The sequence below is a fragment of the Penicillium pulvis genome, assembly GCF_028828015.1.
Source record: "Penicillium pulvis strain IBT 33274 chromosome Unknown contig_23_segment0_segment0, whole genome shotgun sequence".
Classification (NCBI taxonomy): Eukaryota; Fungi; Ascomycota; class Eurotiomycetes; order Eurotiales; family Aspergillaceae; genus Penicillium; species Penicillium pulvis.
In genome coordinates, this window is record NW_026643075.1 from 1045720 (window position 1) to 1068504 (window position 22785).

A 22785-nucleotide genomic window follows, 5' to 3' on the forward strand; every position below is an offset into this window, starting at 1 on the left:
TTTCACACTTTCTTTCTGGACGTCTCTGGACAAATCTCTCTATCTCTCTATCAAGCTATTAGACTAGGTTGATCCGTCTAGTATTATATACCCAAATTCGATTACAGTTCAAGGCTTCTTGCCTCTACACCACCTCATAGTTCATACTTCACGTAATACTCAACCAACATCCATAATTCTCTGCCCTCTTCATTTGAAGAAATTCATGATTCGCTTATATGCATACGATATCTAGCATAGCATCCTTTGTGTACCATACATTGCCCAGTCGCAATTGAAGACAAGAAAGGAAAGCCGTCAAGGTGCTACTGAACACATGGATTCTTTGCGTAAAACAGCAAGTCATAGAGAAGAAAGGAAAACCGCGAGGGCCGTTCGAGCAACAAAAGGAGATGAAAAAGGGAATGGAGACGTTCAAAGACAATAAGCATTACCATCAATCGGCGAAATTATATGACGAGGGGAAAGGAAGCATGAGATATGACGATGCCAAAGGACTTGAGAAAGGGAAACATGAGGATCAACAATAGCTCGCTAAGTGCGTGAGTTTGCGATAGAACCAAGCTTCATGGCATTTACACGCTGCAGTACTAGACCAAGCGGGCGGGAAAGCCATGATATGTACGCTATGTCAATGTCAAAAATACACTTTCGAAACTGACAAAGCTGAGGGATGTAAAGCTCCGGCTCCAGCAAATCTAGCAGAAATGAAGACTTCTGTAACAGACAGGGGAGGGGGTGCCGATTGCCACAATAGAAGGGGTTATATAATGCCAGCAAAGAGTGCCCATATGCATGGACAAAATTAGAAACCAAAAGGGTTGTGGGGCGCTGATAAGATTATGCAAGTTAGTATTTGCTTCTTTAGACCGAAAATACTGAGTGCACTTACTAGCTTGGGAGAGGTTCGCCCGGAGTCCCGTTGGCTGAGGGGCAAGTTTCTTAGGGGCATCTGGTTTGACACCAAATCTGACAGAGGGCGGGGGTCCAGTCTTTTGAGGTGACAGTGGGGTGGCAGTGGGTTGCTGGGGAATTGGTGGCACGGGAGGAGGAGGCTGGTTGTAAGATGGGTTGCCGTATCCATTCATACCGGTTTGCTGAGGCTGCAATGCCGGGGGAAGCATAGAGTTGATGCCAGTTTGCATCGGCTGCTGAGGCTGCGCATATCCGAAGCCGGTAGCCTGGGGAACCATTCCCTGGAACCCTGGTTGGTTTGGTACTGGATGACCATTCATTTGTTGCTGTTGCTGAATACCAAATTGCGACTGGGGAGTGAAGCCAGTCGGCTGGGGTATCATGACGCCATTCTGGAACTGGTTCTCCCCCATGAACCCGGTAGCTTGCGGCTGCATTTGAGGCTGGAAGCGCTGTTGGTTCAATTCAGACAAACTTTGACCAGGAGGTGCAACTGGAGGGCCAGCCAAGGGAACTCCGGTCAATTGAGGTTGCAGCGGAGGAGGTCCAAAAGAGCCTTGCTGCTGCGAGAAGTTCTGCGGCGCAGATAGCGGGCGCTGCGGAGGAGGGGGAAGAAGTGAATTTTGATTCAAGTTCTGAGGAGCCTGGGGGCGCTGCCTGGCCTGCTGTCCCATCTGTGCTATTTGGTTGAAAAATCCAGGCGTGGCACCTGTATGCTGGGGTTGTTGCACCGGGGGTGACTGTACCGCAGTTTGCTGTGGCTGCAAAGCCGGAATGCTTGATACTGGCGCAGGTGCGGGCTGCGCTGGAGTAGGCTGTAGAGGGGTCTGGAGTAAGGTTAAGTCGGCCATAGCTCCTGTGACTTGCGTCTGAACAGGAGGTTGAGGAGCTGTAGGTGATGCGATAGGTGGTGGGCTTGACGTAGCGGCAGATCCAGTACGCTGCTTGGGTTGCTTGACCTCCCAAGCATCATCATCGAATCCACGCGCAGCCGGCTTCTCTTCCTCGGGCGCTGGAGGAGTCGCAGTTCGCTCTTCCTTCGGCTTTGAGCCATTCAGTTGCTCGAAGGCCTTGGGATCCACAACATCACCAGCCTGGACAGCTGGTGTCGGTCTTCCCTTACGGGTGTTGTTGCGTAAAGTACCACCGGGTCCAGCGAAAAGTCCACCTTGGCCATCCTCGCCGTTGCCGATAACTTCTTCACCACCGAAACTCACATTCCGGGCCTTGGATTTGCTACCGGTGCGACCGAGTGTGGTGTCTAGATGACGCATCACTCGCAGGATATCACCTTCTTTCAGCCCCAGAGAACGAAGAGTCTCGGGCGAAATGTCGGGGAGGATAGACTCATCCATCGAGTCTTTGATGAAGTTCTGCGCGTATCGTTCACATTGGTGAGGTCCAACGCCAGACTTTAAGAAAAAATCGAACCAATCGTACTCAGGGCGCTGCACAGACGCACCCGCGTTACCGGTCTTCTTGGCGTCAGAAGAGGCACGGTTTCGAATACTGGAAAGTGGCTTGTCTTCATCCAGAGAGACATTGGCTGCAGCTTCCACATACTCCAAATCCTCAACGGACATTTTCGCAACAGGCACCGCGATCTTGATGCCGTTGACCTTGTGAAGATGAATCTTGCCATCCTGTAGCCCGATGAACTGCGCATCTACGGTGAAGGCCTTTGTGCGATCCGTCCACCTTCTCACCTTGCTGGGATCGGGTTTGGATTTGGATTTGCTGTCACGCTTGGAAGAATCCATTGAATCTTTCCTGGACTTCCCAACTGAGGCTTTGGCCAACCTAGACTCCTCCAATCGATTCTTTTCCACCGTTGACAAACCCGGCTCGATCCCGCCTGGTAGGATGGGCACAAAACCGGTGATCTCAACGTAGCTGCTAGGAACCACCCCCTCCTTGCCATTCGCGAGCCGTCTTACCATCCACCACTCCTCGGACTTGGTGTCATCAAGGACGATGACTTCATCATCCACTTCTACCGTTACTTCGTCGGAGCCTTGCGCCTTGAAATCATACAGGATCAGACCCGTCTTCTGGCCACCGCCACCCTTTCCAGCAGCGAGCACCTCTCGTAACCCTTCAGCGCGATAAGCTCCCGCTATCTCACCAAGTGCTGCAACAATCTCCTGAGCAGTATCCTTGGCTCCAGCATGGAAGTCGACGCTCTTGCTAGGCCGCACAAGATCAACGAATACATGCTTGCCTTCGATTGAATAATGTGTGAGTTTCTCAGCAGTCCACTCCTGTTGGCGGTCATCTCCCTCGGGAGAAATAAAGATGATTCCTGTAACCATGTTGATACCTAATGTCGTGGGCATCTTCTTCCGCTTGCCCATAACCTCCACCATCTCGTTGATATTGTAGATGTGGTAGCCGGAAGGTGACCTCGGCGTCAGCTCACCAGCCCGGTTATAGGGAGGTGACTCTTTAATGTGAGTTTTTTCACGACCCATTGGGGGAGCTGTGGCCTTGGGCCGCGGGGGAGCTGAAGACGGTTCAGGTGAATATGAGTTCATTAGCGGGGTGATCTGTTCCGATGGAGGTCGTCGGGGCAAAATCGGTGGAGGTGATTCATCATCGCCTACATCCTGATCATGCGAGGGCCGAGATGGGAGCTGAGGTGGCGGGGGTGACGCCTCTCGCGAAGGCTCTGTGTATGCGCTGACAGGGGCATGTTGTTTATGTATAATGTCCGCAATTGCCGCGGCAGCCGGGTTTTGTACTGTGTCGATAGGAGAGGGGGAAGGCGACGCTTCTTCATAATCTTCTTGTGCAGGCTGTGTGGGCCGTCGGGGAAGGGATGGCGCTTCGGGCTCGGCTTGAGGCGGAGGTGGTGGAGCAGCAACAGTAGTTGCAGCGATATCGTCGGCAATTTCGATGTAGTTGGCTGGCGCAAATCCAAAATCCCCGTTCACTCCGACTAACGTCCAATCAGGATCTGAGATATCATACACCACTAGTTCTGCATCTTCCGAGAAAGATACCTCCTCGTCCGTTTGCCGGGTGTAGTCAAAGAGACCCTTGGCTTGGTGTACCGGTTGCGCCTAATCGTTGGATCGATGTAAGCATCATCAACTAATTCCTTCATCCGCTAGAGGTGCCAATCACGCTAGCCACACTCCACGAATAGGTTCGCCGTAGCTTGCAGTTGACGGGTACTTACCTCTTCCACATAGTTATTTGGGACTAGACCCTCCGGCTCATCTTCGTCTTCTTGCTCGGCTTTCTTCTTTGCCTTCCACCAGCCATCATCTGAGTTCTTATCCAGAACGTAGAGCAGGTCGCCCTCTTGGATTTGGAGTTCACCCTCTCCCTGGGGGTGGTAATCATACAAAGCCGTGTAGACGCCGAGGAAACCCATGTTGACAAGAGGTTTGCAGGTCGACCCGACAGAATCTAACAGCGACGAAACGTCCAGGTGCCACAAGCGGCAGTATGTAGAGAATGGTGCCGGCTGAAATTGTGGCTTCGGGGTGTTGTCTGGCGATTCGGGGAGGTCGGGCGATGACGCTGGCGGTTTCTAGGTCAGCCTTGGCAGGAGTCCCAGTGCGCGCAAGGAAGTCAATTCGGCCAGAAATAGAGATCCGACAGGGCCACGCGGGAAAATAATGGAGTCTCGGGGAAGTGTGAGGAGGGTTGAGAGGTTGGATCAGGGAGGGAGGGAAAGGTGGGCCTAGGCGATCGCTAGGAGTTCACAGTCACGTTCCTTACGTAGGTCAACGTCCTAACATGGAACCACTTGCCCCTCTCTATTTATACATTCCATGCAAGATTTACTTTTCTAACTGTGAATCCTATCCCTGCATATATTGTTTATTTCAATTGCTTCAGACCTACAATCCCCCTTAAACTCTCGAGCCCGAGGCCTCCCTAATATGTAAGACCCCCACTCGGGACCCGGCATATGGGGCATCTGACGTCTTTAGGCATGAAACTAACCGGCTGTTCCTGATGCAATGTTTTTATTTCGACCAAGTGGATGATATCCCCACTGATGGTGACAAATGGTGCAATTTATCGCGGGTATTGACTGCTAATGATATTGAAAATGTTAAACGCAAAAATGAATCCAACTATACATAGACTACTTCTCACAGTTCGTCCTTGAATGTTTCCTCGCTGCCTGCTGAATTTCCAGGCTCCTCAGACTTGATCGGTTGACCGTGTTCGCTTTCATCTCCAGATTTCGATTCTTGCGAGCGCTTTTGGGATGTGGCATCCTTCGCTGGGGTAGTTTGGACCTTTTTGCTCTGCTGTTCATGCTCAGAGTCTGGATCGGCCTCTTGCTCGTTCCCTTCCAATCGGCCCTTGAAAGTGATAGCCCCGTTAACCTCCACAGCCTCGAGGACCCAGTCACTGCCCTCGGAGATCTCCTCAAGTTGTTGTTTGATGTCATCGAGTTTTTCCAGGTCGAGGTCGTATTTCTTCAACGCTTGCTTGGAAATTTGCTTCACCTCGCCATTCTCTCGCTTTGCTACCACCTCAACATGCGTCTCGCCAGCTGAAGCCACGCGGCCTTTTTCAAGCTGCTTGCCGTCCATGCCAACAAGCTGGCGACCGCCAACTACAATTCCACCCACAATCTGAACCTCTGACTGGGCTGTGGCTTCTTCAACCAATCGCTGGGCTAAATACCACTGTTTCGCGTCCTCCCACTGAGGGACATCCTCGGGCATGAGGATCTCACGACATTCAATATTGTGGACTTCGTCCTGCTGTGGTGACATGAAGGCAACATCATCGCAAAGGCGGGGGGTGTAGATAACCATTAGGTATGAGCAGGTAGTGAGCTCCTTGATCCAGCCAATTTGATCCGTTGACTGCGGGTGACAGTGGAATTGCACCTCCACCCGGCGCTCACGGCCTGTAAGATCGCATTTGGTGCCACCCTGTAGGTGTTGTACGAGGTACCGCGAGCCACCTTTGGTGTGTAGCTCTGCAATATCAGTTTTGGGCGCCGTCCGTTGCTCCGAACTGTCCTGTTCTTTGTCTGGCTTGTCGGCAGGGAATTGCCCCAAAATAAAGGAATGCGAATGAGGATCCTCCGCAGGTGGGTAAGAAGGAGCCCCCCGACTGGCAGGCAGAGCATGAAACTGCTTGATCTGCTGTTGGTAACAAAAAGAGTATGACCACCAGCCCGAGAAATAGTACATGCATTTGCCTTCCATCTCCCGTAGAAGCTCAAGACCTCGGTCTGTTGCGCGTGCCAGCTCCTTTTGCTCGTCTGCCTCGCTAGGTTTTTGGCCGGCTGTTGAGTTCACCTTATCTTTCTCCACCTGTGGTATTTGGCAGAGGAGTCGTCGATCATCCAGAATCATTTCTTCATATGTAAACGTCGGTGATTTCAGCTTTTCGCCGTCTCGGGTGGCATCGTCATCGGCATGATCCTTGCCTGTGTAGATTTGAGGGTCTTTCTGGGCATGGGGTGGTTCATCACGCTCTGAATCGAGCTGTATCCGGAGTAGTTCTTCGGCTTGAGAATAGAGGATATATTCTTCGGGGTATTGCACTTGGAACTATAGGCAAGCATCAGGTTAGCTTCCAAAAGGATGGGTGACGAGATTTAGCTTCGGCATACCTGTGGATAGGCCAAGATATCATCGTATATGTTGAATGATCGCTTGCGCGCCCATGCACCTGATGCAGCACAAGCCAACACAAGGCATGGGGCCAACCTCAATGAATGTCGCATGTTTCTATGAATCTGAGGTGTTGCGTAAAAGAGCAAGTTGGCTCCGTTCGCCCCTGCTAAGGTAAATCAGGCTTGTTTGTTAGTAGATGAAAGAAATTCGATGCCATGCGGAATTGAGAAGGGATGTCAAGATCGCTGGCATTCAAAAGAGGGATGAGCACGTAGTTGGCATTCGCGTTTGGGGAGTAGCGGAGAGCGGGAGCTGCTCCGTGGCCTTATCTGATACCGCATCTGGTTCCCACTTTGATAATCAATCCTTCCATGATCATCGTTGCAATACATGTATGCAAATACGTATCTTCCAAGCCAGACGGGCGTCATGATCGTCATGATAGTATATGGTGCTTTATTTCGAACTTCTTTATTCTCTCTTAAAAAAAACTCTCTAATGTGTTACCAATATACCTCCACATGATATTGATCGTTGGACTGAGATTTGCCTAACAATGCTTGAGTCAGCTGGTAATCAACATATCTATGCCTGAGTTATGTCATATAAATTCGATCGTTCTACTTGAGTTTAGATTAATAGCTGTTACCCACGTGCTGTCCAGCTGCAGTGATTCGGGAAAATATTGCCTGGTAATTCGGGTGTCAATGATACTGTGAGTCTAACCCAAAACGGCTAGCGCGTGCTGACGGGTGTCTTGGTAATGCGCCTTGCGGGACAGGATCCGTAGATTGTCAAATCGCTGACTGATGTCTTGCAAAGCATCGTCAAGCTGCTTTATGAACCATTGACTAACGCTGACTTTAGCATTTATAGTTCTGCAAATCTGCACACTGCTCGAAACTTCGATTTCTACAGAGACTTATAAAAGGCCTCTATCATACCCATGAGGTTCATCCTTTCTCTTCTAATTGGCATCACCGCAGCTTTCTTTGCATACCAGCAGGACTCTGTTCTCGCCTACCTGACTCAGAAAACACCAGCAAACCTGTCGCACTTCTTCGCAAAAACCAGCAGCTCAAACCCTCCCTCCGACCTAGGATCGTCCGCTCCCATCGTCCTGCCAGTCACCAACATGTCTGCCGCTCGTGCAATCCGTCAAGTTTTTCTTGCCATTGAGCAAGCAGAGGGCGCAGGTGCGCGCGTCCGCCGCTCCATCGGCACTCCCAAACTGCGAAACTTCAGCCCCTTCCTCATGCTCGATCATTTCACCATTGGCAAGGGCGCCGGCTTCCCAGACCACCCCCACCGCGGCCAAGAAACTATCACCTATCTGCTGTCTGGTGGTGTTGACCACGAGGACTTTGCTGGAAATAAGGGCACCATCGGTCCCGGGGATCTGCAGTTCATGACCGCCGGCCGTGGCATCATGCACGCCGAAATGCCCCACGAGAACCCCGACGGAAGCCCCAACGTCGGCATGCAGCTGTGGGTCGACTTGCCGAAGAAACTGAAGATGTGTGAGCCTCGATACCGTGATTTGCGTTCTACCGAGATCCCAATCGCTAGCGCCGATGATGGCCGCGTCACAATCAAGGTCATTTCTGGCCAATCTCATGGTGTTGACTCCGTCCGTGATCTGGCCTATACCCCGGTCTGGATCTTGGATGTTACTATCCGCCCTGGTGGCCGGCTCTCTCAAACCCTCCCCCAGGGTTGGAACACCTTTGTTTACACTTTGTCTGGTAGTACCATTTTTGGCTCCAATGATTCCACCCAGGTTGTAAAGGAGTTCCACAATGTCGTATTTGAGCAGGCTGGTGACTTCATTGAAGCCTCTGTCCCTGACAATGCAGACGAGGAAGCTCGCTTCCTCATTGTCTCTGGTCAACCACTCGACCAGAAGGTGGTCCAGTATGGTCCGTTTGTGCTCAACAGCCAAGAAGAGGTTCGGCAGGCTATGATTGATTACCAGACGGCGTCAAATGGCTTTGAAAAATCGCGTGGCTGGGAGAGTGAGATCGGCAAGCGTATGGCCTATTAAAGGCATGGAAATAGTGTGAGTGTTATATAATGTATTATGAGGTGGCGTTTTTGATAGTGCTTATGTGTGCTCCGATGAATAATGATTCAAATTAAGCTGATACTACTGTGGAAAATATATTCAAAAGCAAGAAGCGGTTATTAATCCATGTCCTTGCAGTCTGATCTTTCTTGGGCTGATTTGTGACTGATTAGAAGCTGTAAGCCCATGTAATTCCTGAGATGAATCGACCTTTCAGACGATTAGACAATCTCTTTCTGAGCAATTCCATCGACGGTCAGTTTTGCACCTAACGTGCCAATAACAGCCACACCCTTGGGCACCCGTACGTCTCGAATTTTAAGGCAGCCGAAGACCACTATTTTCGTAAGAGCTGGGCAGCACCGGAAAATGCATTGCATGATATAGTCATCCACAGGCGCATTGAAAGCGATGTCAAGCGACTTCAGCGCGGGGTATCGTTTGCTTTCGGCGAAAACCTTCTCGTATGCAGCGTGCGATATATGACGGCATGAAGTAACTTTCAACTTTTCAATTTTTGCGCCCGAGTGCTCCATCAAGGCGACGAATCCATCGGACGCAAGACCTACGGCCTCAGGAGGGCCAGCGGGGTTGGACATATCCACGTCGCGGAGACCGCTGAAGTCCACAAACTTCAAAGCTGGATTAGACCAGCCACGGAAAAGCTCAGCCATGGCCTTGTCGGTAATGACGGCATTGTCGGTGATTCGAAGTTTAAACAGTTCTCGGCAATTTTCATGAACGTGTTGGACCAGCCTGTCGTCTGCAAGCTGGAAGCTTTCCAGGGAAAGGGAGTAAAGATTAGGTCCTAATTGGGAAATGACCTGAAGCAGAGGCTCGGGATTCGTTTCCTGTGTGAGATGAAGCGACAGATGTTGGAGAGTCTTCATGGTCGATATGGCTCTCAACGTCTTGTCGCCGATCTTATCGAGATACTTCAACTTCAATCGCCGGAGAAGGGTACAGGTTTTGCTCATAACTTCAGCCGTTTCGTCATCAAAAGCAGAATCGAGGTTCCACAGCTTGAGGCTTTGCAGCTGGGGGCCAAATTTAGTAAACAACTGTCGCCAGCAATCGTCGCTTACAAGATTTGGCGAATTCAAATGCAGATCCTGAATCTTCATATCACGAGCCATCATGTATTCGAAAACTTCATCTTTCATGGCGGTAACGAATCGAAGATTCAGTCGGGTCAAAGCCGGCATAGTAGCTAGAATCTTATGGAAGTCATCGGTTTGTAACTCTGCATCGAGATTAAAGCGTCAATAAAGCCATGCAAAAGCAGATTTTCCGTATAGATAACTTACTAGCGCAGTCATATATATTCAATTCTTTGTGCTCAGGCCGCAAGAAAAGGTCTAAAGTCTTCCGCGTCACGGCGCGATTTCGAGACAAGATTTGGCTAAGTCGATGCATCACGAGTGGAGGGAGGTCTCCGAATTCGTCCACGTCATCAATATTATCAGCAACTTTCTGCAGGACCGGGTCAGTGATCTGAAGCCCTGTCATCAACAGTTCGCTCGAAACCTACTTTGATGCACGTCTCTAACAAGCTCCGAGCACCGGGGATAGCGAATCCATCTAGAAGCTTGCTTTGGTTTTGACGGCGGCCGAGTCCTGAGTTCCGCTTCTTGGCTGATCCTTTCTTACCCCCATCGGTCTGCTTTTTAGAGCAATCGGCACATAAAAGACCACCATCCGGGCCCGCTTTGCTGTAGGGCGTGACTGTGAAGCGCTTCCCACAGATCTCACAATTCGCCAACTGACCTGGGATCGGTCGTTGCTTCTCGTTCATCATTTCATCGGCCAGAATATCATCATCATCGTCGGGCTCCCCAGTTCGTCGAGCTTTTCGACGGGCGAATTCTTTGCTCTTCTTTATTTTCTCGATGGCTTGCTGTCGTTTGCGCTTTCGGGACTTCTCTTCGGGGGACTCTGGTTGTGGCTCTGGCGGAGCTTCGTCCTGGTAATCTGCGTCCGCTGCTTGTTCTTCTTCTTCGGCAGCCTGACGCGCAGCCTCTGCAGCCCGGCGGTCATATTCATCTCGAATTTGCGCGGCGGAGATATTATTAGACTATTCGCACGAATCCGTCAGTGGCAAATTCCCATAAAAAGGAGATGGTCATTAGAATGTTGATTTGAACGTACAGCAAGGAAGTCTGTCAGAGCGGATTGTCTACCAAAGTGGTGTTAGTAATGCATCACGCCAAACTTGAAGAATGAAGTCATACGGGCCCCGGATCCCGGCATTGCCTCTTTGCCGTCTACCAGTCCTGCGCTAGGGTCAGTAATTGCAGGATAGCGGTATGAAGGCCGAAGAACGTACATTGCGAAGGTGGTCAATCCAAACAGTTCGGTGGCAAAATGGAGGAAATCGCTGCAAGTCACAGGGTTCGCGGCAGTTTCGCGTTGCACTTAACGCGCTCTTATCGAAGCACGATAAGTATACGAGACGAAGTCCCGAAAGCACGAAATGAAGGAACAAACAAGTGATGAATTGAATGATGAGTCAAATGGTTCCAAATTCGACTTCGGATAGGAAGTTTGGAAATGGCAAAAAAAAGTTCAAGTGATCCGACCAAATGAAAAGTTTTCCTGGTTCAGGCACGATCGATCAATTCCGATCACCCATCTTGCCTCCCCCCTTTCTCCCTCTGCACCTCTCTTCCCCTTCTGGAAGGGCTCTTCTCAAAACCTGATTACTTGGAATCCTGATTCTTTCAGTCCTCCGGTTCTCGCTAGGTCAAGCATCACATCTCACACGCGATTCCGTGGACTTCCATTTCGCGGTACGGTCCAGGCCCCCAAATCAAGCACGCACCGAAGTACGTACTATATCACCTATCGAGTCATACATCTACTAAATACTCTCTGTTCGACCGGTATAGATCGGTCGTAAATAAATCCTCGTCGATTTCGCTCCGCTCACTCGACACTTGACACCCTTCACGCACGTCAACACAGTCACCCTGCGCAATGAGAACCCGCAGAAGCATCATCCCGGATTCTGAGGACGGATTTCTCAGTGCTGCATCACTGAAAGGTTCATCGCCAGTTCGTCAACTGGAGCCGCTACAGGCGCGCAGGTCCTCTCGTTCCAAATCAGCGATGACTAGTGTCATCAAAGATTCCGAAGATGAAGGCTCCGATACCCTTGACCTACCCGATCTAGCGGCGAATCAATTTGTATCAGGAAGTGTGAAAGTGGTAATCCCTACTAAAAAGGATGAATCCCCAATGGCCTCGTCCCGGAGCTCTCTGGGGATTCTGTCAGCCGACGGAGTGACAGGCTTCAACACGCCCGCCACTAGCGTGAGTGCTGCGGCAGAAACGGATTCCAATAAGCCCCGGGCACGTGTCAATGCATCAGCTCGCGCACAGCAACTGCGCGCGAGTAGAATGTCCCGAGCAACTCAACGAGGAGTCAAAAGATCGGTCGATGAGACTTCGCCTGAAGCTATGGACCGCTCCGACTTGGACGCGGCGCTGGCTCTCGCCCTTCAAGTAGGGGAATACGACCAGCCGCGCCCGAAAAAACGGAAGATCGATACAAGGGCTAACCGTGCAAACATCAGCGCCAAAGGTATTAACTTGGATGAGTATTCTGACCTGGAAAGTCTGTCAGATGACTCAGATCTGTCCGAATCTCCCCTTGATCGCTTGAGCGATGCTGAGGATCTTACGAATTGGTGTCAATCAATAGATAGTGACAGTGAAATGGATGAGGAGTATGAGGAGTTCGATAATACTCATACTACGGCAAGGCGGGCCCCAAATTTGATCCCACCCGCTCCTAGTTTTTACGCAGATTATGACGAGGATGGTGAGGAGCTCCCACCGACTTGGGAGGAGCAAAGGAAAATTCGCCGCGTAAGCCAGATGATTCAAGTTTGTTTCAAGAATCATTTCATTGACCTTGTTTTAGAAACAAACAGATCGGAAGAAGTTGGAGAAGCAGCACCCTACCATCAGTTCCATGTGGGATGACCTGAAGGCCCAACCTATCATTGCTCCGAAGCAAGCGAAGCAACCAGAGTCTATCACTCGCAAGCTGAAACCATTCCAGCTTGAGGGCTTGAACTGGATGATGGAACAGGAAAAGACTGCGTACCGTGGAGGTCTCTTGGGTGATGAGATGGGAATGGGGAAAACAATCCAGGCTGTTTCTTTGATTATGTCGGATTATCCTCAGCCTGATCCGACTCTCGTCCTCGTTCCCCCAGTCGCTTTGATGCAGTGGGTATCTGAAATGAAGGTTCGAAAAATGTGCTCAATTTGCTGTTTTATTCCTCGGCTCACCATCTTACTAGGAATACACCGATGGCAAATTGAAAGTCCTCGTTTACCATGGCTCTGACTCGAAGGTTAGAAAGCTCACCCCAACTGATCTTCGAAAATACGACGTGATCATGATCTCTTGTACGTTCATCTCTTGTTTTGCACCTCAATGGATTATACTTTGGCTGATACACTACCAAGACTCGAGTCTGGAATCCATGTTTCGAAAACAAGAAAAGGGCTGGGCTCGTACTGGTGGAGTCGTGAAAGAAGACAGTAAGTTTTCCCAATGTTATCATAGTACGCACCTGCTCACAATTCAAAAGGTGTCATCCATTCCATTCATTATCACCGGCTTGTCCTCGACGAAGCTCATAGCATTAAGGTAAATTCCTCTCGTCGCTTTCCCTTGCTTTTTGTGTTCAACCTAACATTGCTATGTAGCAACGTACGACGGGTGTTGCCAAGGCCTGTTTTGCCCTGCAAGCTACTTACAAATGGTGTTTGTCTGGTACTCCGGTACAGAATCGAATCGGCGAATTTTTCTCCCTGCTTCGTTTCCTTCAGGTCCGCCCATTTGCATGCTATTTTTGTAAGCAATGCAATTGTCAGCAGCTTCAGTGGACTGCAAACAAACAGGGCCGTTGTACGGAATGCAACCACACGTATGTACCAAACGAGAGAGCCAGTACATCTATCATTACTGACGAAGTTCTCTAGGGGTTTCAACCATATTTCGATTTTCAACAAGGAAATTCTCAATCCAAGTAAGACATCCTCCATCCTCTCCATCGGCAAATACTTATTAAGATATCTAGTCACGGAGGGAAGAACCCAGGAAGAGCGAAAATCGGGATTGACGAAGCTTCGTCTTATCACGGACCATATAATGCTGCGCCGGATGAAGCAGGAGCATACGTCGTCAATGGAACTCCCGCCGAAGCGGTAAGTAACACCCCATAAACTTTTGGTTGGCAAAGCTAAACGAAGACCGTGTGATAGCATTATCATTCATAATGAATTTTTCGGTGAGATCGAACATGATTTTTCGCGCAGCATCATGACCAATTCGACTCGAAAGTTTGATACTTATGTCAGTCAAGGTGTCATGCTGAACAATTATGCGAATATCTTTGGTTTGATTATGCAGATGCGGCAGGTGGCAAATCACCCAGATCTCATTCTCAAGAAGCATGTTCAGCCTGGGTTCAACATCCTTGTCTGCCGAGTCTGTGATGAGCCTGCTGAAGACGCTATTCGATCTCGCTGTCGACACGAGTTTTGTCGCAAGTGCGTCAAGGATTACATCCAATCCTTTGACGAGAGCACGACAGTGGATTGTCCGCAATGCCATATTGCCCTTTCAATCGATCTTGAGCAACCTACCATCGAACAGGCTGAAGAGTCCGTTAAGAAAAACTCGATCATAAACCGCATTCTCATGGAAGATTGGACCTCCTCCACCAAGATTGAAACCCTTGTCTATGAGCTTTACCAACAGCGAAACAAGAGTCATACCCCCAAGTCGATCATCTTTTCGCAGTTTACTTCAATGCTACAGCTTGTGGAGTGGCGTCTACGTCATGCTGGATTTAACACAGTCATGCTGGATGGAACCATGACCCCCGCGCAGCGACAGAAATCTATCGAGCACTTCATGAACAACGCTGACGTGGAAGTATTTCTGGTTTCTCTGAAAGCCGGTGGTGTGGCCCTTAATTTGACCGAAGCATCCCGAGTGTTCATTGTCGATCCGTAAGTTTCCCTGGTTCATCCCCGTTTGGAGAGGGTAATGTGTCGATCTTTTACTCACATTATGTACAGATGGTGGAACCCTGCAGCAGAATGGCAAAGCGCCGATCGCAGCCATCGCATTGGTCAGCAACGACCCTGTGTGATCACTCGGCTCAGTATCGAAGACTCGGTCGAGTCCCGAATCGTTCAATTACAGGAGAAAAAGGCCAACCTCATTCGAGGCACTATCAATAAGGATCAAGATCAGGCTCTTGAGAAACTTACCCCTGAAGATATGCAATTCCTCTTTCGAGGTTCGTAGGATGTCTCCAAGACGCCACCATCGAAAGGAGATTGGCCCGACGTCACCGAAGGAGTCAACGCGCATGTCCCCCACCTTCACGATATGACCTCACGAACCTCTTGCTTTTTTTGCTACCTTTGGCATTTCTACGATATATTTATGTTCTTTTTGCTTCAATTTTCTGTATGTTGATTAATGTTGACCAAATGCATACTTAGAGAGAGCAAGACTGTATGACAACTTTTACTCAATCAAGCATTCTATATCAGAATCTATAAGAAACTGATTTCATTCCTATCTATGGAATATTAAAACTATGAGATCATCGTCGATCTGTATCTCGGGTATATATAGTTTGGCTGTTGCCTGGTAAGGCTGAATCTTGGCTCTTGGCTTTTTTCTCTTTTGTTCTCCACCGAACTTCCTTGGAATCAATCAACGTGGTCCTTCCCCCCACCTAACCCCCCAGTCCCTATTCTTATTGTTTTATCATATCCTAAGATTATCATTCTCGGATGATGCCACCTCCCCCACTTGCGTTTCACTCTGTATTAAAATCATTCAGCTTTCCTCGCAGCCATGGCCTCGCATCCTGTGGATAAGTACGCTCCTAAGCTGGTCGAAAAAGCCGACAAGCTACAGTCTCGGCTTACTATGGACGATCACTCCAAACCAGCTGGAGGATACGATGCGACTCCGATTCCTCATGCGCCGCCGGGCTATACCGTCAAGTTCACCTTTCATCGCGGGGAGGATCTCCCCATCGCGGACTTTGGCAGTTTTTCCTCCGACCCGTACGTGTATGCGCAACTACAGGTGGATTTACCTCGGCGTCATAAGCAAGATCCTGTAATGAGCTTCCGATCGCCGACCGTGCGCAAAAACATGAATCCCATATGGAACAGCGAATGGATTGTCGCAAATGTTCCGGCCTCGGGTGGTTTGCTCAAGGCTTATCTGATGGACGAGGATCCGGCGGACCATGATGATAAATTGGGAATCGCGTTCATTGATGTACCCGCGCTGGAAGGTTGGAAAGGATTCAAAGAGCAGCCTTTCAAGGTGAAAAAGCGCTTTGGCAGCAAGCGAGTCTATGTGTTCACCAATGTCTCCGCGTTTGCCACTGGTCACCATAAGGAGTCGTTCTTGATTATGAGCATCGAGTGTCTGGGTCGAACCCCGGGGACCGACGGTGGCCAGATGTATACTCTCGGCCCAAATTATTGGTTCAAGCACTTCTCACCTCTCTTTGGAAGACTGACAGGGACAAAGGATCAAGTCAAGGCTCTTGATGGGAATGGCAAGCCCATCAGTCGATATAAGTATGTCACTCTTCATGGATATTCAATTATGGTTGATCCGGGTTAACAATTCCTCGATAGCTTCCAAGCCATTCAGATGCAGCTTCGCGGTCCGGTTCCCGCGGAATTGTATCATCGCTATGTTGAATTCAGGCCATTTGTGGCAGGCATGTTCCAAGCGCAAAGTCTACGGGGCCGAATCCTACATAAAGCTCTGCATCATCAACATCAGCGTATCTATAATTTTGACCGCAGCACTCTTGATGGCACATTTGCCGAACCGTGTCGCGAATTTACGCAGAAGTTCTTGGAATTCACCAGTTGGGGTCAAAACGGGCGGATCTTCACCTACGTGATCACCTTGGACGGGAAATTTCGATTCACGGAGACAGGCAAAGAGTTTGGAATCGACCTTCTGAGCAAACATACGATGCATAGTGATGTTTCGATATACATTGCGTACTCGGGAGAATTCTTTGTGCGACGGATTGTTCATCGTCATCAACGGCAGTCTTCTTCGTCCCGCACAGAGACAGCTGAGAACGACTTCCCAGTGGAGGAGGATGAGATGCCCCAGGAGTTGCTGCAAAATTCAACAGACCCATCGGACTACGAACTCTTCATTGATAATGACAGTGGAACCTACCGGCCCAATTCTGAAAAGTTACCCCTTCTGAAGGAGTTCATCGCGTCCAACTTTCCGGGTCTGAATGTTAGCACTCTTGACTGTCAAGGGGATGCTGAGCGAATGGGCCAGATGAAGAACGAACAACGAGAAGTCAAAAAATCCCAAGGTCAACTCGTCACATACCTCCAACAGAGTAGTGTTTCAGACCTTTCCATCTCTAGTTCGGACGAGGAGAAGCTGGATGAACGCAGCGGCGAGGTTCCTCGACGAGGGGGCATGCACCGGAAGGTGCATGAGATGCGTGATGTCAAAGGTCAAATGATGAAATGGGTCGAAGCCGATGGGCATGCTAATCGTCCGAAGCACCGTTACTCCAGTCGTGAGCGGGCTGCCTCGACTGGTGAAGTGCGCTCCGCCACCACCCCATCTGAAGCCAAAGCGGCTGCCTGAGCTATGCTTACGATTCTTTGTCTTGGCTTGATCCTAACATCCCTTGATTTCTCCCAGTTGTTTTCTTTTTGCTCCGTTTTGAATCGTCTCGGGCCGGAACCGAGCGTAATGATGTTCACGATTGGATGATGCGCGTACTAGGCGTGATGTACATTAATGCGCGATTATTTTACTCATAATGCAGTGTCTTTGATTCCAAGTTAATCTCAAGGTTTCATCTGATGATTAATGATACGGTATAAACATTCCAGGTACTGACTTTCAAGGTTAACAGGCGCACGCACATGCCTCCAGGGCTGTGTATGCCCCATGATCCATTTATTCTGAGTTGCCTAGATCGTTTAGCTGTTAATGCGATAAAACCCTCTTCGTCTTAATAGACTTGCCACTAGAATGTCATTTAGAACCCCGGACAGCTTGTTATATGTCTTCTTATAGACTTCCCCATTATTCAACTGACCTTAAGAGGCAATGCAGCACAGAGTAATCTTGTTATGTTATAGTACTAGGCACTCTATGTCTTTACGATCACAATCTTAAAATATGATAGACCAGTGGGAAGTAAAGATCAGACCAATAGGTGGAACCAAATAGGCATATGCATAGTTCAATGTGCTTTTATTAGTCTTTCTTATATTGGGGCTGAAACCACCCACAGTCACGGCCCCTCTCTCCCGTGCTTCTTACATTGTCCAGGGGCGAAGAGTATCCACCTGATGAAAGAGGCAAAAAAGTACCGATCATTAAACACATATCTGCTAGATTTCTCAAGATTGGAAACAGAAGTACAGACCAAAAAGGGGGAGAAGGAAATCACAAAAACTCCGAAACAAACTCCACTGTTTGGTTCGATTCCCCGATATCCACCCCCTCCTTCGAACGCGATCAGCCCGATCCCAAGCTTCGACTCCACCGCCCCCCCCCCTCTTCTTCTCAGACCACTTCATGAACTGAATGACGGATTTCTCACTCTACTTCACTTCTTCCTTCTACGGGCCATCCGACTGCAGCGCACCTTGTCGATGGCCGATTGGCTCGGTGCTTGCCCAGATCCCTTCTCGCGCCGTGACCTGATTTCTGTGCCTGCGCCATCATGGGCAATGTCGCCAGCCGTCTCGATGAGGCGGGGAATTTGTTCTTCAAGGACCAGAATCGATGTACAAGAAGCCCTGCTCCTCATGAAAGAAGACTCTGGAGATCGCGATGCTGACAAAATCTTTGTTCTAGTCTCGATCGCTTCGGTCACCATAAGCAACTCCAGGCGCCGCCTGTTGACCCTATCCCCCAACGCATTCCCGGCAGTGAGATATGTAGCCAAGCGGGATGCAGGTGATGATACTCCGATCGAATATATCCAGGTACTATCACATGAACTCCGACCAGATATGCGCTGAGAAAAGCAGGCTAATGTTCTGTCAAAATACAGGATCCCGACGTCCCCTCTACTGCTCCCACTCCCACTTTCTTATTGCGCCTCGCAAACGACGATGAACTCATCTTCAACTTCACCTTTATTCTTCGTCAAACACCAACGGGCAACGTTACCGGGTCCACTGTCAACGGCGTCTCGACTTCACTTCCTGAAGTGAGCGACACCATTCTTAATGGACTTACTTTTGCCCATGCGTCAAACTCGAAAGAACTCGATAACCTCATCACCCGGGAGTTTCACGCAAATCCCAACCTACAAAATAACTCCAACGTACAACTCATCGGAGACTTTTCTACGGATGGCACCCCATCGGTGTCATTTGAGTGGTCCTGGACATGGAAGCCTCCCAAGGGACCAGAAGACAAAGGGGGCGGCTGGCGAAACAGCTGCAGTTTGCTGGACTATGATCAGAGGACTAATCGCCTGAATACCCTTGCTCACTTTTCCTTCTGGGTGCACAACTCGGTGCGGCTGCTCCCAAGTCCGCGGATATCGTCGCCCAACCTTGAGCTACCGGTCCCTCCTCGCAGCCGCGTCCCCTCTACCCAATCCACGGCTTCTCATTTCAGTGACACGGAGATCACTCATCATAATATTCCTTCCATCACTCCGCCCGAGACCGTAGACGGGGCACCCCCTGCCCCGACACAACCCCCACCCCCACCTCCCGTGAAAGTTGATCTGCCACATTCTCGACCCGGAGATGACATGAGTGTTGTGGAAGATGGGCCACTATTCCGAGCGACCATGAAAGCGCTGGAACAGAAAACGGGTAATATGCGCGCGAAAACAAAGAAGGTGCTTAAAAAGGCCGAAGCGGCCCAGCAGGCCCAGGCATCCTGCAATGATGCCATGGAAGCGTTTTTGGGCTCCTTAGGGGAGACGTCAACTTCTAATGGCAACGTTATTCAGCCTGCGTTGGATCACTATTTCGAGAGGATTGCCCGTCAGATTCTGACTTACGAGCAGCTGAATACGCTTCAGCTACAAAAGCTTGTCATTGAACCCCTTATTAAGGTTTATCATAATGATATCAAGCAAGCAGAGTCAAAGAAAAAGGACTTTGATGAGGAGAGTCGGGACTATTACGCCTATGTTAGCCGATATTTGGGCCAGCGGCAGGACTCACTCAAGGAGAAGAAGCGAGCCGAAAGTGACTCGAAATACCAGGCCAAACGGCGAAACTTTGAGCTGAAGCGCTTTGATTATTCCTCTTTCATGCAGGATCTTCACGGTGGCCGCAAGGAACAAGAGGTGCTCTCACACCTCACTAAGTATGCGGACTTCCAAGCCAAGAATTTCTTGGCAGCGGCAAAAAGGATTGAAGAAATGGTCCCCCAACTGGATGCACTTATCTACGAAGTTAATCAGGCCGACAAGGAGTTCCAATTCAAGCGAACCGAGCGTGAGGAGAAGCGCAGGGCCCTCGAAAAGAACAGTAATCCATACCTTGAACCTGATGCCGTGGCCGGTGGCACGAGTGTCTCAACTATATTTCCTGGAACTGCCAACGGAACTGCTTCTACGGAGACTGAGTTGGGCCGAGCCGATAGCACAAGCTCCCAGCTGCGTGGCGTCATCAGCAACAGCTCGTCCGTCTCATCCCAAGCCAACGCAGGGTCAGTCAGCTCAACCGCTGGTGGTAGCTCTGCACCTACAACTAGCGCAGGTCCTACCGGCGCTTCGGGTCAAAATCGTTTCAAGGGCATTCGGGATCTTGAAGAGCGGGAATCGCTCGGGACTGATCGTGCTGCTGGACAGCAACGAAAAGAAGGGTTGTTGTGGGCTCTTTCCCGTCCTGGGTCCCATATGGACCCCAAAGGTATCAACAAGCAGGCTTGGCATAAGTAGGTGACACCTCGTGAACGGGCTATGATCCGTACCCAAGCTAATCATCCACTCAACCTTAGATTCTGGATTGTATTAGACCAAGGGAAACTCTCAGAGTACAGCAACTGGAAGCAAAAACTAGATCTCCACATGGAGCCTATCGATCTTCGAATGGCATCTGTTCGCGAAGCTCGCAATGCTGAGCGACGATTCTGCTTTGAAGTTATAACACCACAGTTCAAGCGAGTCTATCAGGCTACTTCAGAGGATGACATGGCGAATTGGATTCGCTCTATCAACAATGCACTGCAAAGTGCAGTGGAGGGTAGAGGAATGCCGCTGGCACCCCCTGTTTCGTCTAAGAGCGAGTCATCTACCGGTCGTGATATTGGGTCTGTGTTAACGGGTAAAAGCTCATCCGTATCTGGTCATCACTCCTATTCAAGCAGCTCGGCTGCTGGTGTGACGCGCCGTACAACGGTTGGAGCACGCCCCAGCTATGTTCGCAACGACAGTAACAACTATGAGGAGAACCCCTCACGGCTACTACAGACCGTGCGCGATGCTGACGAGGGGAACAATTGGTGCGCCGATTGTGGGTCTTCCTCCAAGGTCGAATGGGTGTCAATCAACCTCGGCATTGTGCTGTGCATTGAGTGCAGTGGTATCCACCGATCTTTGGGGACCCACATCTCCAAGATCCGATCCTTGACTCTTGATGTTCATTCCTTTTCAAACGACATTGTTGAGATTCTCTTACAGGTCGGCAATCGGGTTAGCAACATGATCTGGGAGGCAACACTGGACCAGTCGCTCAAACCAAGCGCAGCGTCCACAAGGGAGCAGCGTCTCAAGTTCATCACGGCCAAATATGTTGATCGAGCTTATGTGGAGCAATTGCCATCTTCCCGATCCCGGTTTGCGACTCCTAACGAAACACTCCTTGCCTCCATCAAGACGAATGACATTCAAGGTGTCCTATATGGGATGGCACTACGCGCCAATGTCAATGTCCCAGATCGGTCCCGCAATACACACGCTGTCTTCTTGGCCCTTGCTGCCGCTGACCCTGCTTCACCTGGATCCACACCTACTAGCCTGACCGCTCGTTCCAACGCCAAAGCAATCCCTTTCCCCGTTGCCGAACTGCTGGTCCAGAACGGCGCGGAGATCCCCCCACAACCTCCCTCCATCCCTCTATCCCCCGCTGCACAGCTGTATCTCAGTCAGCGCACTGCGCGGAATTCTGCATTCAGCGCCCCCAGTCCTGCCGCAAAGACTACCGCTAGTGACACTCTTGGGTCCCTGCCCACCATTCGGGGCTCCAGCAGGGACAGTTCGGCTTCATCTGGGTCCCAAGTGCCTAACTCCGATACGAAGGAGAAAGACAAGTTGTCCAAGCGAGGAAGCGCCGGCGCACGATTCGCAGGGAAGGTAGCATCCCTCGGGATTGACCGATAATGACCTCGGTATCCCGGGGCCGCTTCCAATAATTCCTATTTATATCCATCGTAATGAGACTCACATGAACCTTTTGCCCTCTGATGACTCTTCTGTGTATGAATTGGGTATTCTATTCTTTTTTTTTTTTCGTCCTTGTGTTTTTTGTCTTTGAAATCTCTGGTGGTCACCTTTCCATCCTTTCTGCTCTGAACGGCTGGGTGGTTTCTTTCATTCTTATTCGGTTCGGTTGTTGGCTGTCTTCATCATGGTTTGTGTTTTTGGCTCCCCCGCCCCTTCCAAGGGCTGTGGATTCTCATGGAGGATTATTCTGTGTCTTCACACCACCCTCTCTATTTGGGGAGACAAGGACTTACAATCATGAGGGGGCTCTTCGTTATGTATCAATACCCCAGCGATGCCTTTCTTCTCCGTGCCCTCGACTTTCTTTCCAACTGGCGTCTTGGTGCCAATCCAAGTGTAATCTGACGATTGGCTTGGTGGATGATAAGGGTTTACTTTTGTTTCACGGCTGTACATACCTAGGGAGTAGTTCCCTTCTGAGAATGAATCATAATCCTTCGCTCCTTTTGGTCACAATGACTTGCATCAATATTCATGGTATAGATCACCTCAATAGTGTACTATGACCTTGTATAGCTGCTTCGGAAATATTGGATAACTACGTCTTCTTTAGATTGGTTAAAAGGCATATAATTGGTGGATGATGATTCGAATATCTATACGATGTACAATGTTCGGTTTGATGAAAGCTAAAACAGTCATACTATGCATATTTAGTAGAATA

The 22785-nt window shown here is 49.8% G+C and overlaps 7 protein-coding genes across 7 annotated transcripts; 4 read left to right on the forward strand and 3 right to left on the reverse strand.

Moving 5' to 3' along the window:
- Positions 1 to 805: 805 nt before the first annotated feature.
- N7503_004671 (cytoskeletal protein-binding protein SLA1) lies at positions 806 to 4294 on the reverse strand (the record flags this gene model as incomplete). Its single annotated transcript, XM_057064218.1, has 3 exons — positions 806 to 831; positions 893 to 3977; positions 4097 to 4294. The coding sequence occupies 3 exons, from the start codon at positions 4292 to 4294 to the stop codon at positions 806 to 808; spliced, it is 3309 nt and encodes a 1102-aa protein (XP_056921961.1).
- A 730-nt stretch (positions 4295 to 5024) lies between these two features.
- Positions 5025 to 6625, reverse strand: N7503_004672 (PRKCSH domain-containing protein; the record flags this gene model as incomplete). The annotated part of the gene is made up of 2 exons (XM_057064219.1): positions 5025 to 6449; positions 6512 to 6625. The coding sequence occupies 2 exons, from the start codon at positions 6623 to 6625 to the stop codon at positions 5025 to 5027; spliced, it is 1539 nt and encodes a 512-aa protein (XP_056921962.1).
- Positions 6626 to 7461: 836 nt separating this feature from the next.
- Positions 7462 to 8559, forward strand: N7503_004673 (pirin family protein; the record flags this gene model as incomplete). The annotated part of the gene is made up of 1 exon (XM_057064220.1): positions 7462 to 8559. The coding sequence occupies one exon, from the start codon at positions 7462 to 7464 to the stop codon at positions 8557 to 8559; it is 1098 nt and encodes a 365-aa protein (XP_056921963.1).
- Positions 8560 to 8801: 242 nt separating this feature from the next.
- On the reverse strand, positions 8802 to 11363 carry rad7 (uncharacterized protein; the record flags this gene model as incomplete). The annotated part of the gene is made up of 7 exons (XM_057064221.1): positions 8802 to 9823; positions 9888 to 10053; positions 10112 to 10654; positions 10729 to 10756; positions 10812 to 10853; positions 10907 to 10994; positions 11342 to 11363. The coding sequence occupies 7 exons, from the start codon at positions 11361 to 11363 to the stop codon at positions 8802 to 8804; spliced, it is 1911 nt and encodes a 636-aa protein (XP_056921964.1).
- A 193-nt stretch (positions 11364 to 11556) lies between these two features.
- Positions 11557 to 14914, forward strand: N7503_004675 (DNA repair protein RAD16; the record flags this gene model as incomplete). The annotated part of the gene is made up of 9 exons (XM_057064222.1): positions 11557 to 12450; positions 12506 to 12835; positions 12891 to 12999; positions 13060 to 13134; positions 13185 to 13243; positions 13303 to 13523; positions 13579 to 13803; positions 13861 to 14613; positions 14683 to 14914. The coding sequence occupies 9 exons, from the start codon at positions 11557 to 11559 to the stop codon at positions 14912 to 14914; spliced, it is 2898 nt and encodes a 965-aa protein (XP_056921965.1).
- Positions 14915 to 15475: 561 nt separating this feature from the next.
- N7503_004676 (C2 domain protein) lies at positions 15476 to 17275 on the forward strand (the record flags this gene model as incomplete). The annotated part of the gene is made up of 2 exons (XM_057064223.1): positions 15476 to 16218; positions 16279 to 17275. 2 exons carry the CDS (start codon positions 15476 to 15478, stop codon positions 17273 to 17275), a joined length of 1740 nt encoding a protein of 579 aa, XP_056921966.1.
- Positions 17276 to 18368: 1093 nt separating this feature from the next.
- On the forward strand, positions 18369 to 21998 carry N7503_004677 (putative ARF GTPase activator (Csx2); the record flags this gene model as incomplete). The annotated part of the gene is made up of 4 exons (XM_057064224.1): positions 18369 to 18432; positions 18503 to 18633; positions 18702 to 20554; positions 20618 to 21998. 4 exons carry the CDS (start codon positions 18369 to 18371, stop codon positions 21996 to 21998), a joined length of 3429 nt encoding a protein of 1142 aa, XP_056921967.1.
- Positions 21999 to 22785: the final 787 nt, after the last annotated feature.